Raw genomic sequence first — 18,723 nt, 5'->3', positions numbered from 1 at the left:
AGAAGTTCACAAAAACCTTTTGGTAACGCTGAAAGGAGAGATTCTGCACTGCATCATAGCACAGAGCTATCATCAATTTGAAGCAAATGGTAAAGGCAGTGACGCCCAGGTATGAAAACAGAAACTTACTGAAACAAGCGAGTGAAGTGCTATAGAACCTCGAAAATCAGGCATGACAAACAGGCCAAAGCAACAGGGTGTTGCATGGGGAGGTTGCCAGTCCTGAGGTTGCCAATCCTTCTCTGCAAGAAGAACACAGCCTGAACAGCACTTGCTCGCAATGGCAACAGAAGGAAACACAAAGTACGATGCAGCTAATTCCTAAAGCAACCATCTTTGTTTGATACAACCAAGAAACAGAACATTGGTGCCAGGTGGACTTCATGGGTCGAAACGTTTAATGACTTCATAGATGCACTAGGAGAAGATGACGATTAGAAAAACATTAAATATTTGAACATTGCCGGTGGTGGAATGAAAGAAGTGCTAAAGAAAGTCTCACAAGCTGATGCAACATCATATCAGAAGATAAAAGAAGCGCTTGATACCAAGTTTAATCAGATTCCGAATGTCTATTACGAGAGGTACATCTTCAACCAAGCACAACAACAAGCTGGTGAAACAATGAATTTGTTGAGAGACTCGATGTACTTCTCAAACACTGCAAGTTCTGTGACTTTAATGATGAAGAAGACATGCGCCTCTGAGTCACTGATGGCTGCCTTTCAGATTCCTTCAGAAGACGCATGTTGAGAGGTACTCAGTTTAGAGAAAATGCTAATAGCTGCAAGAGTAAAAGAATAAGCAGACCGACAAGCTGCTAATATGGAAGCAGGAACAGCAGATAATGAATTAGCGTTGATCATGAAAAGCAAGCAAAGGCGTGGAATAAATACACACAAGTTGAAGTCTCTGAAAAAGAAAAAGTTATGTTTACAATGTGGGTTTTTATATTCCCTTGGAGGTAAAATGTCCAGCCACAAGACAGATGTGCAAAGGCTGCTGGAAAAACCCCCACTTCACAACGGTTTGCAAAGTGAAAGAGAAACTAAATGCATCACAGTGAGAAGTGAAAATGGATGCCAGAAGGCGCCAGAAGCATTCTAACCACGCCCACAAGACCAAAAGGCAGCATCACTTACCACAAGTAGAAACCAAGCAGAGTCGATCATTGTCAAATTCATAATATAAAGGCTCTCCCACATCATTATCAAGCACTAGCGAAGAAGACATATGTGCGTTGATAATACTGACTAAAGAGCGACATGCATATGTAGAGTTAGCTTCTTGCAAAGAAGATTTAAAAAACAAAAGAGAATCACCAAACGAAGAGACAAAATTTGTTTGGACATTATCCTAAAATCACATTAAAGGTGAACGGTGCCCCATAACCTTCATTATAGACAGTGGTGCATTGAATAACATCATGCTAGTAGAGAAGTTACACAACCTGTCTCCTGTACCATGCCTTACTCCGTCAAACACAGAGGTAAACATGTGGGCTGCTTTCATTCAAAACAACCTTATGACACAAATCGTCAGTGCAAGCCTCAATTAATGTCCTTCAGGGCACTTCAGCTAGTGCTTGCCTACTTAGCTTTGCCACAGATGCTGACATGGAACTGACATCTCTCAACTACAACATCCATACTCAGGCTGAAATTGTCAGTTCCCATCATTGTTTCGTGTCTTAGGAAGACTCAAGAAGATCGAAGTGCAACTTCATATTAATGAGGACACTCACCCTGTTGCCCAACAGCACCGCAGTCGAGTTTCACTTAAATGCAGCCACTGAGAAAGAACTAGAAACGCTGTTGAAACTTGACATCATTTAACGCTCCACCAGTCCTACCCTGTGGGCTTTGTTCAAAGTTGTGGTGCCAAAAAAGGACAGTGGAGCTACAGTGCGCATTTGTGTCAATATGTGCCAGTCCAACAACGCAATCGTAAGAGAAAGACATCCTGGTCCCACACAGTGGACATGATCATGCAGCTGAACAGAGCTAAAATCTTCTCTTGTCTTGACCTGAACAAAGGATATTATCAACACGAGCTGGAAGAGAACTGTAGATACATTACTACTTTTCTGACTCATGTGGTTTGTTCAGATATTAAAGACTGAGTATTGGAGTATCTTCGGCTGCGGAGATATTTTAAGGTGTTATTCGCTGAAATATTCAACCTGTTATGCTTGCTTTCAATTACAGTGATGACATACTGGTATTTGGGGCAACAACAAAAGAAGCATTAGAAGGCCCTTAAGCTGGTGTGTCAATTACTTGCTGATGCAAGTCTCACTCTGAATGCAGCAAAGTGTGAGCTTCACAAAACCAAACAAATTCTTTGGGCACATATTCTCTGTGGGGGGGGAAGGAATCCTGACATGGATAAGGTGCAAGCATTGTCATCTTCCTGCTGCCACAAGATGTAACCAAGCTATGACCCTACTTAGGCATGGACAGTTATTGCTCAAGGTACATTTGTGACTTTGCTACAGTGAGTGCCCCATTGAGAAACTTAACAAAACAGAATGTCCCATTTCAGTGGTCTTGTGAATGTTTCGAGAGTGTCAAAGAAATAAAGCATGCAATTGAGAACGTAACTGAAATGGCCTATTTTGATCCCAAGTTCATACTGAGATCACTGTAGATGCAAGTCTGGTGGGGTTGAAGCCAATCCTTGCTCAACACAATGGCCATCTGAATGCCTGGAGATGCATGGTGGTCTATGCCAGCAGAAGCCTGTCTTAAACAGAACATGCCTACTCTTAGACCGAGAAGGAGAATCTGGCTGTAGTGTGTGCCTGCGAACAGTTCCATGTGTTTTTATATGGGAAATGTTTCACTGTCATCACAGAGCATCCGGTGTTGCTCACTGTTTTTGGAAACCCAAAAGCTAAGCTGCCCCCTCGCATTAAGAGGTGGAGGTTGTGACTGCAAGAGTATGACTATGTGATTGTACACAAGCCAAGGAAAGACAAAAGAGTATCTCAATTTCACTGTGAGGTCCAGCACATCAACAGCTCTATCTACTGGAAAGATTATTGCTGCCACCAAGGCAGATAAAGACATGCTCATCATCAAATACCTCATTAGAACACAATCTTGGAAGGTAAGTGTTCGACCTTTTGCTGATTATGCTGAATTCCAAGAATTCAAAAATTTACAGGTTGAGCTATCCGTCATCACCCAGGAGGGTATCATATTGAGAGGCTTGAGAATTGTCATACATGAGAGCCTGAGACAGCAGGTCATCGAGCAATTAAAGACATTGTGGCATTGTAGTCACCAAAAGAGCCCTAAGAGACACAGTGTGGTTCCTTCGCCTAGATGAATGAGTTGAGAGAGAGCTAAAAGCATGCCATCTTGGTAACTGTTTAACCCCCAAGTTGATACAGCATCCATTAACAATGACTGTTCTGTGCCTTCCTGGGAGAGGACTGCAATTGACTTCTTTGGTCCTCAAGAAAACAAACACCACCTCATGATAGTCATTGATGAATACTTGCGTGTTCTTCTGGTGGAAGACTTATCATTGACAGCCCATGATAAAAGTCATCAAGCAGCTTGATTATATCTTTGTGGCGCGGGCATTCCTGCTATTCTCAAATCTGACAATGGCCCACCTTTCAATAGCAAAGAATTCAAGGAGTTGCTTGGTGGATTCAATGTTAGGCATCAAAAGAGTACACCTCTCTGGCCCCCAGCCAATGGTATTATTGAAGGATTTATGGGCACCGTCAAGAAAGTAATTCAGTGAGCATCAAAGGAGGGACTCAATCTACATCAAGCCCTGTGCCCAGCACTTTCAATCAACTTCTCACTTCACAACTGGTGGGAGCCCTGCCACCTTGCTGATTGGGAGAGCTATCAGAACCAAGCTACCACAATAGACATTGAACCAATCGCTGAATACTGAAAAAGTTTGTGTCACAGATACTTCTCAAAATTGCCAAATGAAAACATGTGTCAATCATTGCAGACACACCCAGGAAACAGTCTATGAGAAATGGAACTTGGCACTGGTCAAACAGAAACGGAATCGGAAAACCGACATTTAATTTACTGTTCTTCGTGACGTGCAAAGGACACATGGTGACGGCGCACTGTCCTGGAAAATCCAACACGTGGAAGTTAACACACTTTAAACACCTACCTCAATGTTAATCAGCTCCTTAAATCATAGAAGGGTGACCTGGCCTGAACGTCCAGAATGCACATCTGAGTTTAGGAAATTGATGCATGTTGACAGTGCATCTCAACTACCTCATTCCAACCGGCAGATCAGTGTGAGCGCCTCAGCGGCTCATTGAGGAACAATGATGCTAATATTGTGTGCACTTTTTATTTATCAAAGGGGGAGATGTAATGTCTGATATCATGCCCTCTCGGTCCTGGGTGGACTTTAGACAAGAATTATGCAATCAGATAGGGGGCGCTAAGGTGTGGTTTTAAAAGTTATGAAACAATGCACAGGAAGCACAATAGTATGTGGGAGAATAAAGATGTCTGTTATAGCTGTTATAGAGCTCCATGTGTGGAGTATTCATTTACTTGCTTCTGGGCTGGGAAGGACGCTACCACTACTATAGCCTGTAAAACTACACAATGTAATAACAACCAACTGTTAACGTTTTATAATAAGAAAACCATACATATGCCATAGATGTAACATTTCCTGTGCACAGATGTACGACTTTATTTTAACAAGAAGTCTGTCCGGTTTGCAGATACAATATTAGATTACAATGCTACAGGTAGCGTGAAGATTTCTTTATGGAATTTGTACTGCATGTCATACAGACTGAAGTCTTCCCACCCACCTGCGCTAGACCAAAGACCTCCTTACCTTCAGGAAACTTCTCAAGACCTGGCTGTTCAAGCAGTAGCAGCACCTCCCCAACTCCTTCTCCCCCTCCCCTCCTCAGCGTCTTGAGTCCCTCACGGGTGAGTAGTGCGTTTTACAAATTCCCTGATTGATTCATTGATTCAAGCGAACACCCTGTAGGAACGTCCGCTGTGTGGGTACCTAAATAAATTGCAGAGTCTGTCTGTGGTATGTACCTGGAAATGCAGGTGACTTGAGCTAGAGTCCATCTTCTCCTAAAAAGCTAATTTAAGTAAATGAGAAACCAACCATGACATTGTTTTGTTCGAGATGAGTCTATAAATAAAAATAACTCGTTGGATTAGATACATGAAGGAGAAAAGGGAAACCCCATATGTTGTATTTTGTAGGCATCATTACTATCAGGTTCTAGTTTCCTTTTTGTAATTACATGTAAAGCTGGCTCTAAGTTGGAGAACAGGATCATTTCAGTTGAAGACTCAAACGCTTCTTTGGTGGGCACCACCTGTTTCTCACTGGAGCACGGAAACTTTTCCTCACTGAAGGATCCAAAAACCTGCTAAGTGAAGAACGCGACATGACCATCACAACGCCCACACCCATGTTGTGATCCAATATACATCTGTCACTGAATCATTCAACGTGCCCTAAATTGGATAACCCAATATACATGCATAAGATTAGGTAAACCAATGTGATCTATACAGGATGGTTCAGCATAAACACGTCATTAAAGGACGAAACACGACTGTCACACTCGAAAACATCGCTTCCAAAGATAGTCATTTTTCGCAACTCTGCGACCACGATATGAATGACAGACTGTCTGACACCACCATGCTGTCAGAATCCACAGGTTCACGAACCCGTTCCTGTTGCCGGTGCCCTTGCCCATTCACAAGGAGTTTCAAAGCTTACATATGTATCCCTCTGAGGTATGATACCTTCCCCAGACTACCCTATTCTCCCTCAAAAGCCATTATTTCTATTGTCCCACTTTCACGAAAGCTACCTCCTTCCCTTCCCACGGTCCCTCACCTTTCCTTCGGAAGAAGGACATGGCTGCCCTGGATCGGGCTCCCTACTTCTACCATGGGCGACTCTTCCTCCTTCCGCCCTCAGGACAGCGCTGCCAAAACCGCCATACTGTCAATAGCCGGGCCTTTCCGGGCCGCGCAGGGCATGCCGGGAGAAGAACGGGGTATTCCACATCCATAGAGGATGGATGCGCGCTAGACAGGACAACAGAACTGAATGACAGCGAAATCGACATGGAAAAAGGACAAAAAGAAAACTAAAAACAGAGAAAACGCAGAAAAAGAACGAACAAGACTAAACGCCAGAAATAAAAAACAGACAGGTAAACCCAAGTTACATTCAAGAACTACAATGCTAAATCAGATTACACATATACCTGCAATCGGTGCCATGTTGTTAGTCCTAACACTACATTATTTCCATGCAGCTAACTCAACATGGTTTGGTTAGAAAGCAATGAGATGTAAAATGAGGTTATTTTCTGTCACGAAAAGCAGAAGAGACAAGTGGCGAGACGGCATTAACAAAGCTGTTTCTTCTATTTGCCATTCATGAACATTAAAACGTTTATGAATGTGAAAGTTATTTTGTTCTGCGAAATCTAATGTAGTAGTTATGTCAAATTTTCAAACAAATAGCAATTAATTATTCAGGCTTCCACAAAAGGAATATATATATTTTTTACGTCTGTAATGTTTTGGGAGAAGGGAGGGCCTCTGACTCGGGTACCACTACCAGTGTTGTCAAGTTTTTAGTATGCATGTGTGTTGCATTTCGGTATTACATGGAGTAATTGCATTAGAGCTATTAAATGACATCTCGGCCGAACAAGCATTTGCAATGCAATGCGTCTCGCATTCGCTCGAGTTAGAGCTATTAGCGTTGTAAATTCCTAACTGGACTTTTCTTGCCACTTAAATTGAAAATTAAAAGCAAAAAAACAATTGACATAAGTGAGCCAGTTCAAAGCACCATGGGCACCATGAGCATGAGCGTGAAGGAGAGACACAAAAAGAAAAAGAAGTTCACTCGCAGTCAAACGTATCGGCAGTCGTGCAATGATCCATGTAACAGGGGCGAGTCTGCAAGGTGGTAACAAAACCACCGCAAGGAGAGACAAACGTAAAGCATTTACCCAGGATGAGAAAGGATTTTTGAAAGACAAGTCCACAAACAAATGAAAGTGATGGGCATGCAGTGGCAATGGTTAAAAGCCCACAATGCTTACTACGGGTCAAAGCATTTGCGCGCCTGACCTAAAAAACTGGCTACCCTACCAAGTATTCACCCAAGTACCATGTGACATGAGCTCCAATTGTCAATAACAGCAGGGGGTATCCTGGCAGCATAACTGTACCTAGGAGGAATTGTGTAGGAAGCTGGCTCTGTATGTTCTATATCAAAATGAGATATAGTGGGCACAGAGTCCAGGGATTCCCCAGAGGCTTACCAGAGGCTAAAGTAGATAATACCAATGCTCTCTTTTGTGGTAGTGTGGTTGAGCAGTTAAGCTTATCAGAGGGTAGTGCAAAGCATTTGCTGTACACACACAGACAATAGAAGAAGCACACACTCAATGACTTAACTCCAGACCAAAGGTTTTCATATATAAAAAATATATTTTCTTAATTATTTTTAGAACCACAAGATTCAAGTTACAGGTGAGTACCTTAAAAGTTTAGTATTTCACACAGGTATCTGAAAAGAGACACCGCTTTCTTTTCTTCTTTTTTATTGTATCCTTGTTCAATCATCCAGCTATAGTCATCCAACCCTGGCAGGTTCAGACCACAACTGAACTCTCCCTAACAATCTAATCCCTCATTCTCATTCTACCCACGTTGCTAAGCGATCATTAAAACCTCCAACATTCTAACCCATAAATACATTTCTCCCTCCTGTAACAAAAACTATATACACAAGCAAAAAATAAATAAATACACAAAACTATTACATGGCACCTACATAAAAACACTTCATATTTAACTGTGGCAGTTATAGTAAATAATCCCACCAGCCATCCTCCTTGATAATCTACTCTGTGTAATAATCCTTCAAATAACTTGTTTCTTACTCATTCTCTTTCTTAATCGTTCCACCTCCTTCTTAACACTTCCCCCACGATTACCATCACCCATCTCTTTCCGCTTCTGCACCTCACCATCATTACATTTGACCACACTCTTCATATTCCATCTCTTACCATCATCCAGATCCGCACTATGGCGGTCATTACAACATTGGCGGTAAAAGCCGCTTACCGCCGTGCAGAAGACCGCCAACACACCGCCGCGGCTGCGTAATCCCGCCACAGCTATTATGACCCACAGCTCGGAATCCTCCAAAAATCAGACACCCACACAAGTCCGCCACAGCAAAGGTCAGTGATAAACTGGTGAAAACAAAACCTCCACCGTCACGCCAACAGAAATACGCCCACACTATCACAACACACGAATCCACACACACACACAAAACACAGCCACATTGGACAATTCAAAATACACACACCTGATACACATACACACACCACTCCCACACACTCAATACAATATAAAACACACACCCACATCACCCACAAACCCTTACGACAACAAATCACGAACGAAGGCCAGAGAGAGACACCACCATCAACAACACTAGCATCCAAAGACACACAACACCATAACCCACAGAACTTACACCACCCCATGGCGCGGCAAAGACACCCCAGATTCTCGGAGGAGGAGCTCAGGGTCATGGTGGAGGAAATCGTCCGGGTAGAGCCACAGCTATTCGGATCACAGCTGCAGCACACCTCCATTGCAAGGAAGATGGAGCTATGGCGAAGAATAGTGGACAGGGTCAACGCAGTGGGACAGCACCCAAGAAATCGGGATGGCATCAGGAAGAGGTGGAACGACCTACGGGGGAAGGTGCGTTCCGTGGTCTCAAGATACCACCTGGCGGTTCAGTGGACTGGCGGCGGACCCCCACCTCCTCCCCCACAACTAACAACATAGGAGCATCAGGTCTTGGCGATTCTGCATCCTGAGGGCCTCAGAGGAGTAGGTGGAGGAATGGACTCTGGTAAGTCAAATCTTAACTATTACATCCCCAACCCTACCTGCATGCCAGCACATACCCCCACCCTCACCCTCACCCCCATCACTCTAACTCCTCACAAATGTCCCAACATCACAAACCACACATCCTAACACCAAGCCCTGCATGCAACAACAAAGCATGGACACCCATCACCAAAGCATGCCCACTGCACATAGCCATACACCCCCCTAAACCATCATCACACAAGGTCCCACACAGGAATGCAAGCACTGGGGTACACGGTCACCCACCCATTGCACACCATGACACACACAGATGTAATAACCATCCTTTTATACACCTGCAGGACCCCTACCCAACGTCACCAGACAGGAGGGTCCACACATGTCCACACCACCAACAGAAGAGGCCCACAGTGATGACAGCACCTCTGTCCAACTGGATCTAGATGACCAGCCCGGCCCATCGGGGACCTCTGGACAGTCGGTTCCCCTGACACAGTCACAGGCCACTACAGAGCTTCCCCCCTCTGGAAACACCAGCACAGCACTCACCCAGCGGGCCAATACCTCCGTCCCCAGGACACGTCAATCAGCTGTGTGTCCACCACTACAGGGAACCCAGTCTAACCCACCACCCCAACAACAACAGGGACCTGGGGCAGTGGTAGTGGGCACACGGTCCAGGGGACGGAGGCCCAGGAACACAGGGGAACTGGGAGGGCTGCTGTGCGACTGTGGGCAGACAGGCCAAGGGAACCCACTCTCCATGAGGCCCTCTCCTCCATCATGGGAGCCTACCACCACTCCAGGAGACGATGGCAACGGTACTGGCCAAGTTTCAGGAGACCCAGAGCCTGCAGGAGGAACAGTATATGGGCTTCAGGGAGGAACTCAGAACCTTCAACTCCACCCTGGGCACCATGGTAGGGGTGCTGAAGGAACTCGTGAACACCAGGAGGGACACTGTGGCACTACAAGGGGCCCCTGACACTAGCCTGGACGATGAACTGCCCACCACCTCCGCCGGCGCTAGTGGACAGGAGGCACCGCCACAGGACCACCACACCAGCACCCCACCCCCTGCAGAGCGAGAACCACCTCGCAAACGGTCCCTGAGATCCAGGAACAAGACAGAGAACGATGCCAAGACCCCCGCCAAGTCATGAGACCACCCTGATTGTCATCCGACTGTTCCACTTTGTCACCCTGTCCATCCTTAAACTGCCCCAGCTCCACTTCTTATGCCCATTTGGGCAATGCACCTGTGAGACTAATAGACTGGACTCTGCCATGGACATTCCTCCACCATCACCCCTCACCATTTTACTACCCCCTCCAATATTGAGCACTTAAATAAACACCCTTATAGCACCAAAACAATCTGGACCCTGTCTGTGATTTCGGAATACTGTATTAGCAATAACTGTGTCAAAAAAGCTTTTTTATTGGTAATGTCAACATACCCATGTCACACAGCTCTAGTCCATGAGGAATCAAAGCAGATGTCACACAGTGGGACCCACATCTGTGAAATCGTAAGGGAAAGTGACAACTCAGTGACCATACACTGGGTGAAAATGACAGACAGTAGAGAGGCAGTAGTGTTTAAGTACATGTAGAAGGCAGGTCTGTACTCTTACCTGTGTGTCACTGGAAATATTGCTGGATCACTGAGTCCCTGTTGTCCATGTCTTCTTCCTCTGCTTCCTCGTCTTCACTGTCCACAGGCTCCACAGCTGCAACAACACCGCGTTCTGGACCATCCTCCTGCAGAAAAGGCACCTGTCGTCGCAAAGCCAAGTTGTGAAGCATACAGCAGGCCACGATGATCTGGCACACCTTCTTTGGTGAGTAGAATAGGGATCCACCTGTCATATGGAGGCACCTGAACCTGGCCTTCAGGAGGCCGATGGTCCGCTCGATCACCCTTCTAGTTCGCCCATGGGCCTCATTGTAGCGTTCCTCTGCCCTTGTCCTGGGATTCCTCACTGGGGTCAGTAGCCATGACAGGTTGGGGTAACCAGAGTCACCTGCAAATGGCGAGGGAGAACTGTTAGACACACACTAACCTGTAGGGCTATCCCCAGACCCACAAAACCATTCCCACTGACTAGCTTCCAGGTGCCCACCTAATAGCCACACACGGTGCCTCTGGAGTTGACCCATCACATAAGGGATGCCGCTATTCCGCAGGATGTAGGTGTCATGCACTGAGCTAGGGGACATGGCATTCACATGGGAGATGTACTGGTCTGCCAAACATACCATCTGTACATTCATGGAATGATAACTCTTCCGGTTTCTGTACACCTGTTCACTCCTGTGGGGGGGGGGACCAAATCCACATGTGTCCCATCAATGGCACCTATGATGTTGTGGATATGTCCCACAGCATAGAAATCACCTTTCACTGTAGGCAAATCCTCCACCTGAGGGAAAACGATGTAGCTCCGCATGTGTTTCAGCAGGGCAGACAACACTCTGGACAACACGTTGGAAAACATAGGCTGGGACATCCCTGATGCTATGGCCACTGTTGTTTGAAATGACCCACTTGCAAGGAAATGGAGTACTGACAGCACCTGCACTTGAGGGGGGATTCCTGTAGGATGGCGGATAGCTGACATCAGGTCTGGCTCCAACTGGGTACACAGTTCATGGATTGTGGCACGGTCAAGCCTGTATGTGATAATCACATGTCTTTCCTCCATTGTCGACAGGTCCACCAACGGTCGGTACAACGGAGGATGCCGCCATCTCCTCACATGTCCCAGCGGATGGTGCCTAGGAAGGACAACAGCGAACACAGAGTCAAACAACTCAGAGGTACATACCCACAGCTTACACAGAACACCATTCATAATCTAAAAAGTGGCCTGTATGTGTGTTGAGTCTAGGCCTAGGTATGTGTGACACAGTTGAAAATGAAGCCATATGGGCCCCTGAAATGGCGGCTGCCTGACCTGTAAAGTGGGACAATCGGATGTGAGGTAACTGCGCTGGCGTTGTACACCGTCGCGGTAGGTGGTCGAAGACCGCAGCGCAATGCTGCATTGGTTAACATTGGACCCTAAGGGTCCAAGGAGCCAATGACGATGTACGCCAGCGGTGACGGTACGCATCGCCTCGGACACGACAGGAGAGGACCTACAAGCAAGTGCTGCTGTGACTTCGGTCTGGAAGAGACAATTGCTCGAGTGTCTGGGGAAAGGACCCCTGCCTTGACATCGGAGGAGTTGGAGAAACTCGTGGACGGGGTCCTCCCCCAGTACACGCTACTCTACGGTCCTCCAGACAAACCGGTACGTACACTGGGACCATGCTGTATGGGCTATGCCTGTGTGGAGAGGGGTGGATGTAAGAAGGAAGGGGGGAGAGTGCGGCGTGCATGAAACGACGGAGAGTGCATGTGCCACATTGCAAGGGTAGGGATGGGGGCCAATCACTTTGACGGTGCAGTTGGTAATAACTTTCTCTTCCCCCTGTACAAATCATGTAGATCAGCGCCCATCAGAAAAAATATATTTAGCGTGCCATCGGCAAGGACGTCTGGACCCTGGGGGTCTACCACAGACGGAGCACCCACTGCCAGAAAAGATGGGAGGACGCTCGCTGCTGGAGCAAGAAGACGGCGGAGGATCAGCTGGGGATGGCTTCCCAACGTGGGAGGGGTGCCTGTCGGACCATGACCCCCCTGATGTTTAGGATCCTGGCGGTGGCGTACCCGGAGTTGGATGGGCACTTGAGGGCATCACAGCAGCCACAAGGGGGTGAGCACACTCTCATTCTGCTGATTTTGCACGCAGTGGAGGGGTCTGGGTGGGGGAGGTGGGCTGTGGGTTTCCCTAGGCCAGGGCGAGTTCCGTAGGCAAGGTCCCTCTGTAAGGCAGGCCATGTGGCACCCCACCCCACCTCTGTAGAGTGCCAAGTACACCTAGTCATGCCCCTGTGTCATCCATGTTTGCAGATGTCGTCCATAGCCTAGTAGGCCATTTCCCAGGAATTGAATAGTGGAGCCCAAGAGCGTGGCGTAGTGCAGGGGGCTTCTGTGTCTGTTGTGTCCGCCAGCGGTAGCGGTAATGCATGCACTCAACATGTCTTTCTTCTGTCGTCCCCCCCCCCCTTTTTGTGGTCTCCTTGTTCTTGTGTGCATTAGCATCATCAGGCGGAGGAGCAGTGGCACCGGAGCACGAGGGGGCTGCATCCCACATGACCATGGAGGGACACACTACGGAATCGGACTTCACCAGTGGGACGGAGGGTGAGGGGAGCTCCACGGCGGGGACAGGAGCTGAGACCAGTGACACGGACTCGTCCTCTGATGGGAGCTCCCTTGTGGTGGCGGCAACATCAGTGCCCCCCCGATCTACAGGTACAGCTGCCAACCCCCCTTCCAGCACCGCCCTCCCAGCAGCCCCTCAGCGTGTGTCCCGTGCCCGCTCACCCGGGAGGGTGGGCATCACCTTCGCCTCAGGCACCTCAGGCCCTGCCCCAGTCACCCCTGCTTCCCTCAGTGAGGAGGCCATTGACCTCCTCAGGTCCCCCACTGTTGGGCATTCTACCATTTTGAATGCCATCCAGGGTGTAGAAAGGCAGTTGAACAAACCAATGCATTCCTGGAGGGCATTCATTCTGGTCAGGCAGCCCTTCAGTGAGCATTTCAGACTCTGGCATCAGCACTGATGGCAGCCATTGTACCTGTGTCTAGCCTCCCCCCTCCAACTTCCTCCACCCAGACCCAATCCCCTGTACCTCAGCCTATCCCAAGCACACCTACAGACCAGCATGCACACACGTCAACACACAAGGGTAGCTCAGGCAAACATAAGCACTACACATCCCACAGGCACTCACGCAAGCATCACACAAATGCAGACACACCAACATCCACTGCCTCCACTGTGTCCCACTCCTCCTCGTCTCCCTCCTCCCTCCCTGTCTCGTCTACACTCACACCTGCATGCACTACCTCTACAGCCACTACTACCATCACCAGCGCACCCACCACCACACCCCACTCACATGCAGTCACCACCCCCACTACCATTCACACGTCCCCTGTGCCCTCTCCCAGTGTGTCTGTGACACCCCCTCCCAAGATACACAAACGCAGGCACACACCCACCCAACAGCCATCCACCTCACAACAGCCTCCAGTGCATGCACCTTCACCCAAAGTCAGCAAACGGACACCTCCTACAACCACAACCTCTTCCTCCACTCCCAAACCCCCTCCAGCTACCCACCCCAGTGTGTCCCAAAAACTTTTCCTGTCCAACCTTGACCTCTTTCCCACACCTCCCCCACCCCATCCATCTCCTAGGGCCCGAACTAGCACCTCAGCCACAACATCTCCGGGACCAGTGGTGCCTGTGGTCACCGGAATCTGGAGTGCACGGGCCACCAGGGCAGCCAGTGTGGCACGGAGCCACAGCACAGACAGTCCCCCACCTGTGAAGCATCAGAAGTTGGCCAGTGCCCGGCAGGAGAGGGGGAAGACTCCAGTCACCAAAGCCGCTCCCAGGGGTACAGGTGGCAGTGTGGAGTCAGCTGCAACACCTTCCAAGAGGGGGAAGGGGCACAGGAAAGTCAGCAAGTCTGGGAGGAGCAGCACGGCGGAGAAGACCGCCATCATCCCAGCTGCCCAGGAGGCCACCGCCAGCACAAGCCTAGCTGCCCAGGAGGCCACCGCCAGCACAACTGGTCCATGAAGGACTGCCAGCAAAAGCCCCGCTGGGACAGAGAGGACCGCCAGCACAAGCCACGCTGGTCCATGAAGGACTGCCAGCAGCTGAGTCACTGCAAAGGAGGCCGCCGCTCCAAGCACAGCTGAAGAGGGCACCGCCGTCTCAATCACCACTGAACAGGGCACCGCCGCTCCAAGCACCGCTGAACAGGGCACCGCCGTCTCAAGCACCGCTGAACAGGGCACCGCCGCTCCAAGCACCGCTGAACAGGGCACCGCCGTCTCAAGCACCGCTGAACAGGGCACCGCCGTCTCAAGCACCACTGAACAGGGCACCGCCGTTTCAAGCACCGCTAAACAGGGCACCACCGCTCCAAGCACTGCTGAACAGGGCACCGCCGTCTCAAGCATCGCTGAACAGGGCACCGCCGTTTCAAGCACCGCTGGCCCATGAGCGCCAAGGGCACTGACGCTACTGATTCCGTCACCGGCAGGATGCAGCACTGTGGGCACCATGCCCCCTCCAGAACCAGTGGAGGCTGTCATCCACTACCTCTGTCCTTAGCAGGATGAAGCACTCTGGGCACCATGCCCCCTCCAGAATCAGTGGAGACTGTCATCCACTACCTCTGTCCTTAGCAGGATGAAGCACTCTGGGCACCATGCCCCCTCCAGAACCAGTGGAGACTGTTATCCACTTGAGAGACTGTGGTTTTGCACTCCCCAGAATTGAACAGTGGGCATGTGGCCCACCCACTGTATAGACTTGAGAGACTGTGGCTTTGCACTCCCCAGGATGGAACAGTGGGCAACCCACCCACTGTAGAGACTTGAGAGACTGTGGCTTTGCACTCCCCAGGATTGAACAGTGGGCATGTGGCCCACCCACTGTAGAGACTAGAGAGACTGTGGCTTTGCACTCCCCAGGATGGAACAGTGGGCAAGCCACCCACTGTATAGACTTGAGAGACTGTGGCTTTGCACTCCCCAGGATGGAATAGTAGGCAACCACCCACTGTAGAGACTTGAGAGACTGTGGCTTTACAGTCCCCAGGATTGAACAGTGGGCATGTGGCCCACCCACTGTAGAGACTTGAGAGACTGTGGCTTTGCACTCCCCAGGATGGAACAGTGGGCAACCCACCCACTGTATAGACTTGAGAGACTGTGGCTTTGCACTCCCCAGGATTGAACAGTGGGCATGTGGCCCACCCACTGTAGAGACTTGAGAGACTGTGGCTTTGCACTCCCCAGGAATGGAACAGTAGGCAAGCCACCCACTGTATAGACTTGAGAGACCGTGGCTTTGCACTCCACAGGATGGAACAGTGGGCAACCCACCCACTGTAGAGACTTGAGAGACTGTGGCTTTGCACTTTCCAGGATTGAACAGTGGGCATGTGGCCCTCTCGTGGATTTGGCGTCGTGCACTCAAGCGGCTGAGGTGCCCCCCCTTTCCCTCCCCCTGAGGTGCCTGTTTTGTTGCTCTCTGATGCCCCTGCAGTGTTCTCTCCGTCATGGTCGGGGATCTTGTGTGGGCCTCGCCGATACCGTGTGGGCCCAGTGTTCCACGGACTTAATTGGAGCAGTACCTGGACTACTATGCTTGGTATATATTTTGTATATGGTGTATATATATATATTTTTGCCCACTTGCTTTTAATATATTTCAATGGTTACACTAATTTTCTATTGTCTTTGCATTCTTCTGGGGGAGTTGGGAGTGTAACTGTGATGTATCATGCTGTATTAGTGTGTGTGTTGTAGTGGGTGGGGGTAGGGGTGTTACATGTTGCGTATGTGTGTTTCCCTGTTTTTTCCCTCCCCCCCACCCTGTGTCGTATGTGCAGTACTCACTGTGGTCTTCGCCGCCGGCGCTCGTGTTCGAGCAGGAAGACAATTGCAGGGAGTATGTGGAGTTCCGGATCCATGGCGTCCTGGTTCCTCGTGGGGTGTGTAGAGGTGAGCGTTTTCCCTTCGAAGTCCTGTTTCCGCCTTGTTTTTATCCGCTGTGAATCCGCCTCGGAAAAAGGTGGCGGATTGGCCTGTTGTGATACTGTGGGCGGTACATTGTCCTGTTTGTTGGCGGTGATCGCCAAGCTGTTTGTCTGTATCTCCGTGGCGGTCGGAGTGTTAAAGTGGCTGTCTTTGTTGGCGGTTTCCGCCACGGTCGGAATTGCAAAATGTTTACCACCGGCCTGTTGGCGCTCTTACCGCCGCTTTAACACCGACCGCCAGGGTTGAAATGACCACCTATATCTTCTCACTCTAATCACTTGTTTAGGCACAGACCATTTAGATAAACCTTTTCTGTTTCCTCCCCACACCCTGGTTCGCACCCAATCTCCCACCACAAACCTGCATTCCTTCGCCCTACTTGTTAAACTTTCATCATATCTTTCTTGCACCTTTTTCACACGACCAAACAACAACCCTTCATTCACTACACCCTTACCAGCTTTACCCATCCAACCAGGTACTGCCTTGGTACATGGTTTTCTGCCTTTTAACAACATGAATGGGGTTTCCATTGTAAGGGAATGCGGAGTAGTACAATAACTCCACAATAAGTTCTTGATTTCCTTTCTCCAATCCAATCCACTCTGAAGTGACAATTGTATATTCTCATTCAACACTCTGTTGAACCCTTCTACCAATCCATTTTCCCTGGGATGAGCTACTGCTGTTTTAATGTGCTTAACACCACAGCACACTAAATAACCCTCAAATTCCTTCGATGTGAACTGAGGACCATTATCCGTCACTACAGCTTCAGGATAACCCTCCCTTCTCCATATTTCCTCACAAAATTCTATGATTGCACCTGACTTGACATCCTTTACCACACTAACATCCAGCCACTCGGAATGGTAATCCAGCATTACAATCGCATAATACCTTCCACTGCTACTAAATTAAAATGGGCCACACGCATCCAATCCTACCTTCTGCCATGGTTTGCACGGAAATGGCACAGGAACGACCGGAGACTTCTCACAAGTATGTGTCTTATCACTACACGCACAACACAAACAATTTCTCACAAACCTTTCCACGTCTCGATCCATACCAGGTCACCAAAAATCTTCCCTTGCCTTCCTTATTCCTGACATGCCTCCATGATCTTCATGTAAAATCACCTGCTCCCTCAATTTATACGGCACAATCAACTTGTCCCCTCTTCTCACAACACTGTCCTGTTCAGATAGTTCCGACCACACATTCTTATAATTATCTACTTTTTCACCATTTTCACCTAACTTAAACCAAGGTTTATCCAAGTTCTTCTTCAACACCTGCATCTCTGCATCTTCCTCAACAGCTGTTTTCCGAGCCTCTTCACATATAGCTTTGATTTTTTTATCTTGAATATCCGCTACCAACCAATCTTCGTCATCTTCCTCATTAGCTCCCTCTATAGATGGTCTAGATAAACAATCTGCATTCATGTTTATCACTCCTGGTACATATTTCACTGAGAGCGTATACTCCCCCACACATAATTCCTGAAATATTGGACTCACCACCAACATGCAAGTGCCTTGTTTTCTATCGTCACTTCAGCACCCTTCAATGTTCTGGAAGCAAATGCTATAACATGTTCTTTCCCTCTATGCACTTGCATCAGAACTGTCCCCAAACCATGCATACTCGCATCCGTTGATACTATTGTATGTCTTTGTGCTACAAAAGGTTTTAATTCAACAGCATTAATAATGCTTCCCTTGAGATCGTCAAACGCTCGTTGACATTCTTCCGACCATACATACTTCTGATTTTTCTTCATTAACACGCGCAAAGGTTGTGCCACATCAGCAAAGTTTCTTACAAATTTGGCATAATATTCCGCCAGCCCTAGAAATGATGTTAACTGATCTTTATTCACCGGACTGGCCGCTTTCTCAATTGCTTCCAACAAAGTTGCTTTTGGTTTATTATCATTTCCAGAAATAGTATGTCCCAGATACTCCACAGTTTGACATCCAAACTTGCATTTACTCATTTCAACCATCAGTCACGCATCCTCCAAAATTCAACACACTTTCCTGATAACACTATTGTGTTCATCCATACTTTCTGCCCACACCAACACATCATCTT

The 18,723-nt window shown here is 48.4% G+C and overlaps 1 protein-coding gene across 1 annotated transcript in view; it reads right to left on the bottom strand.

Annotated features, from left to right (window-relative positions):
* The window catches only part of AKAP10 (A-kinase anchoring protein 10), a 384,577-nt gene extending 378,451 nt beyond the window's left edge, over nt 1–6,126 (bottom strand). The window contains exon 1 of the mRNA XM_069226353.1: nt 5,887–6,126. Within this exon, the coding sequence (XP_069082454.1) occupies nt 5,887–5,908 (22 nt within the window). The 5' untranslated portion in view covers nt 5,909–6,126. The remainder of the gene's footprint in view (nt 1–5,886) is intronic.
* Between the last annotated feature and the right edge of the window lie 12,597 nt (nt 6,127–18,723).

The sequence above is a fragment of the Pleurodeles waltl genome, chromosome 3_1 (assembly GCF_031143425.1).
Source record: "Pleurodeles waltl isolate 20211129_DDA chromosome 3_1, aPleWal1.hap1.20221129, whole genome shotgun sequence".
Classification (NCBI taxonomy): Eukaryota; Metazoa; Chordata; class Amphibia; order Caudata; family Salamandridae; genus Pleurodeles; species Pleurodeles waltl.
Note: the sequence above shows the minus strand (reverse complement) of the source record. Positions and strands in the feature narration are given on the sequence as shown.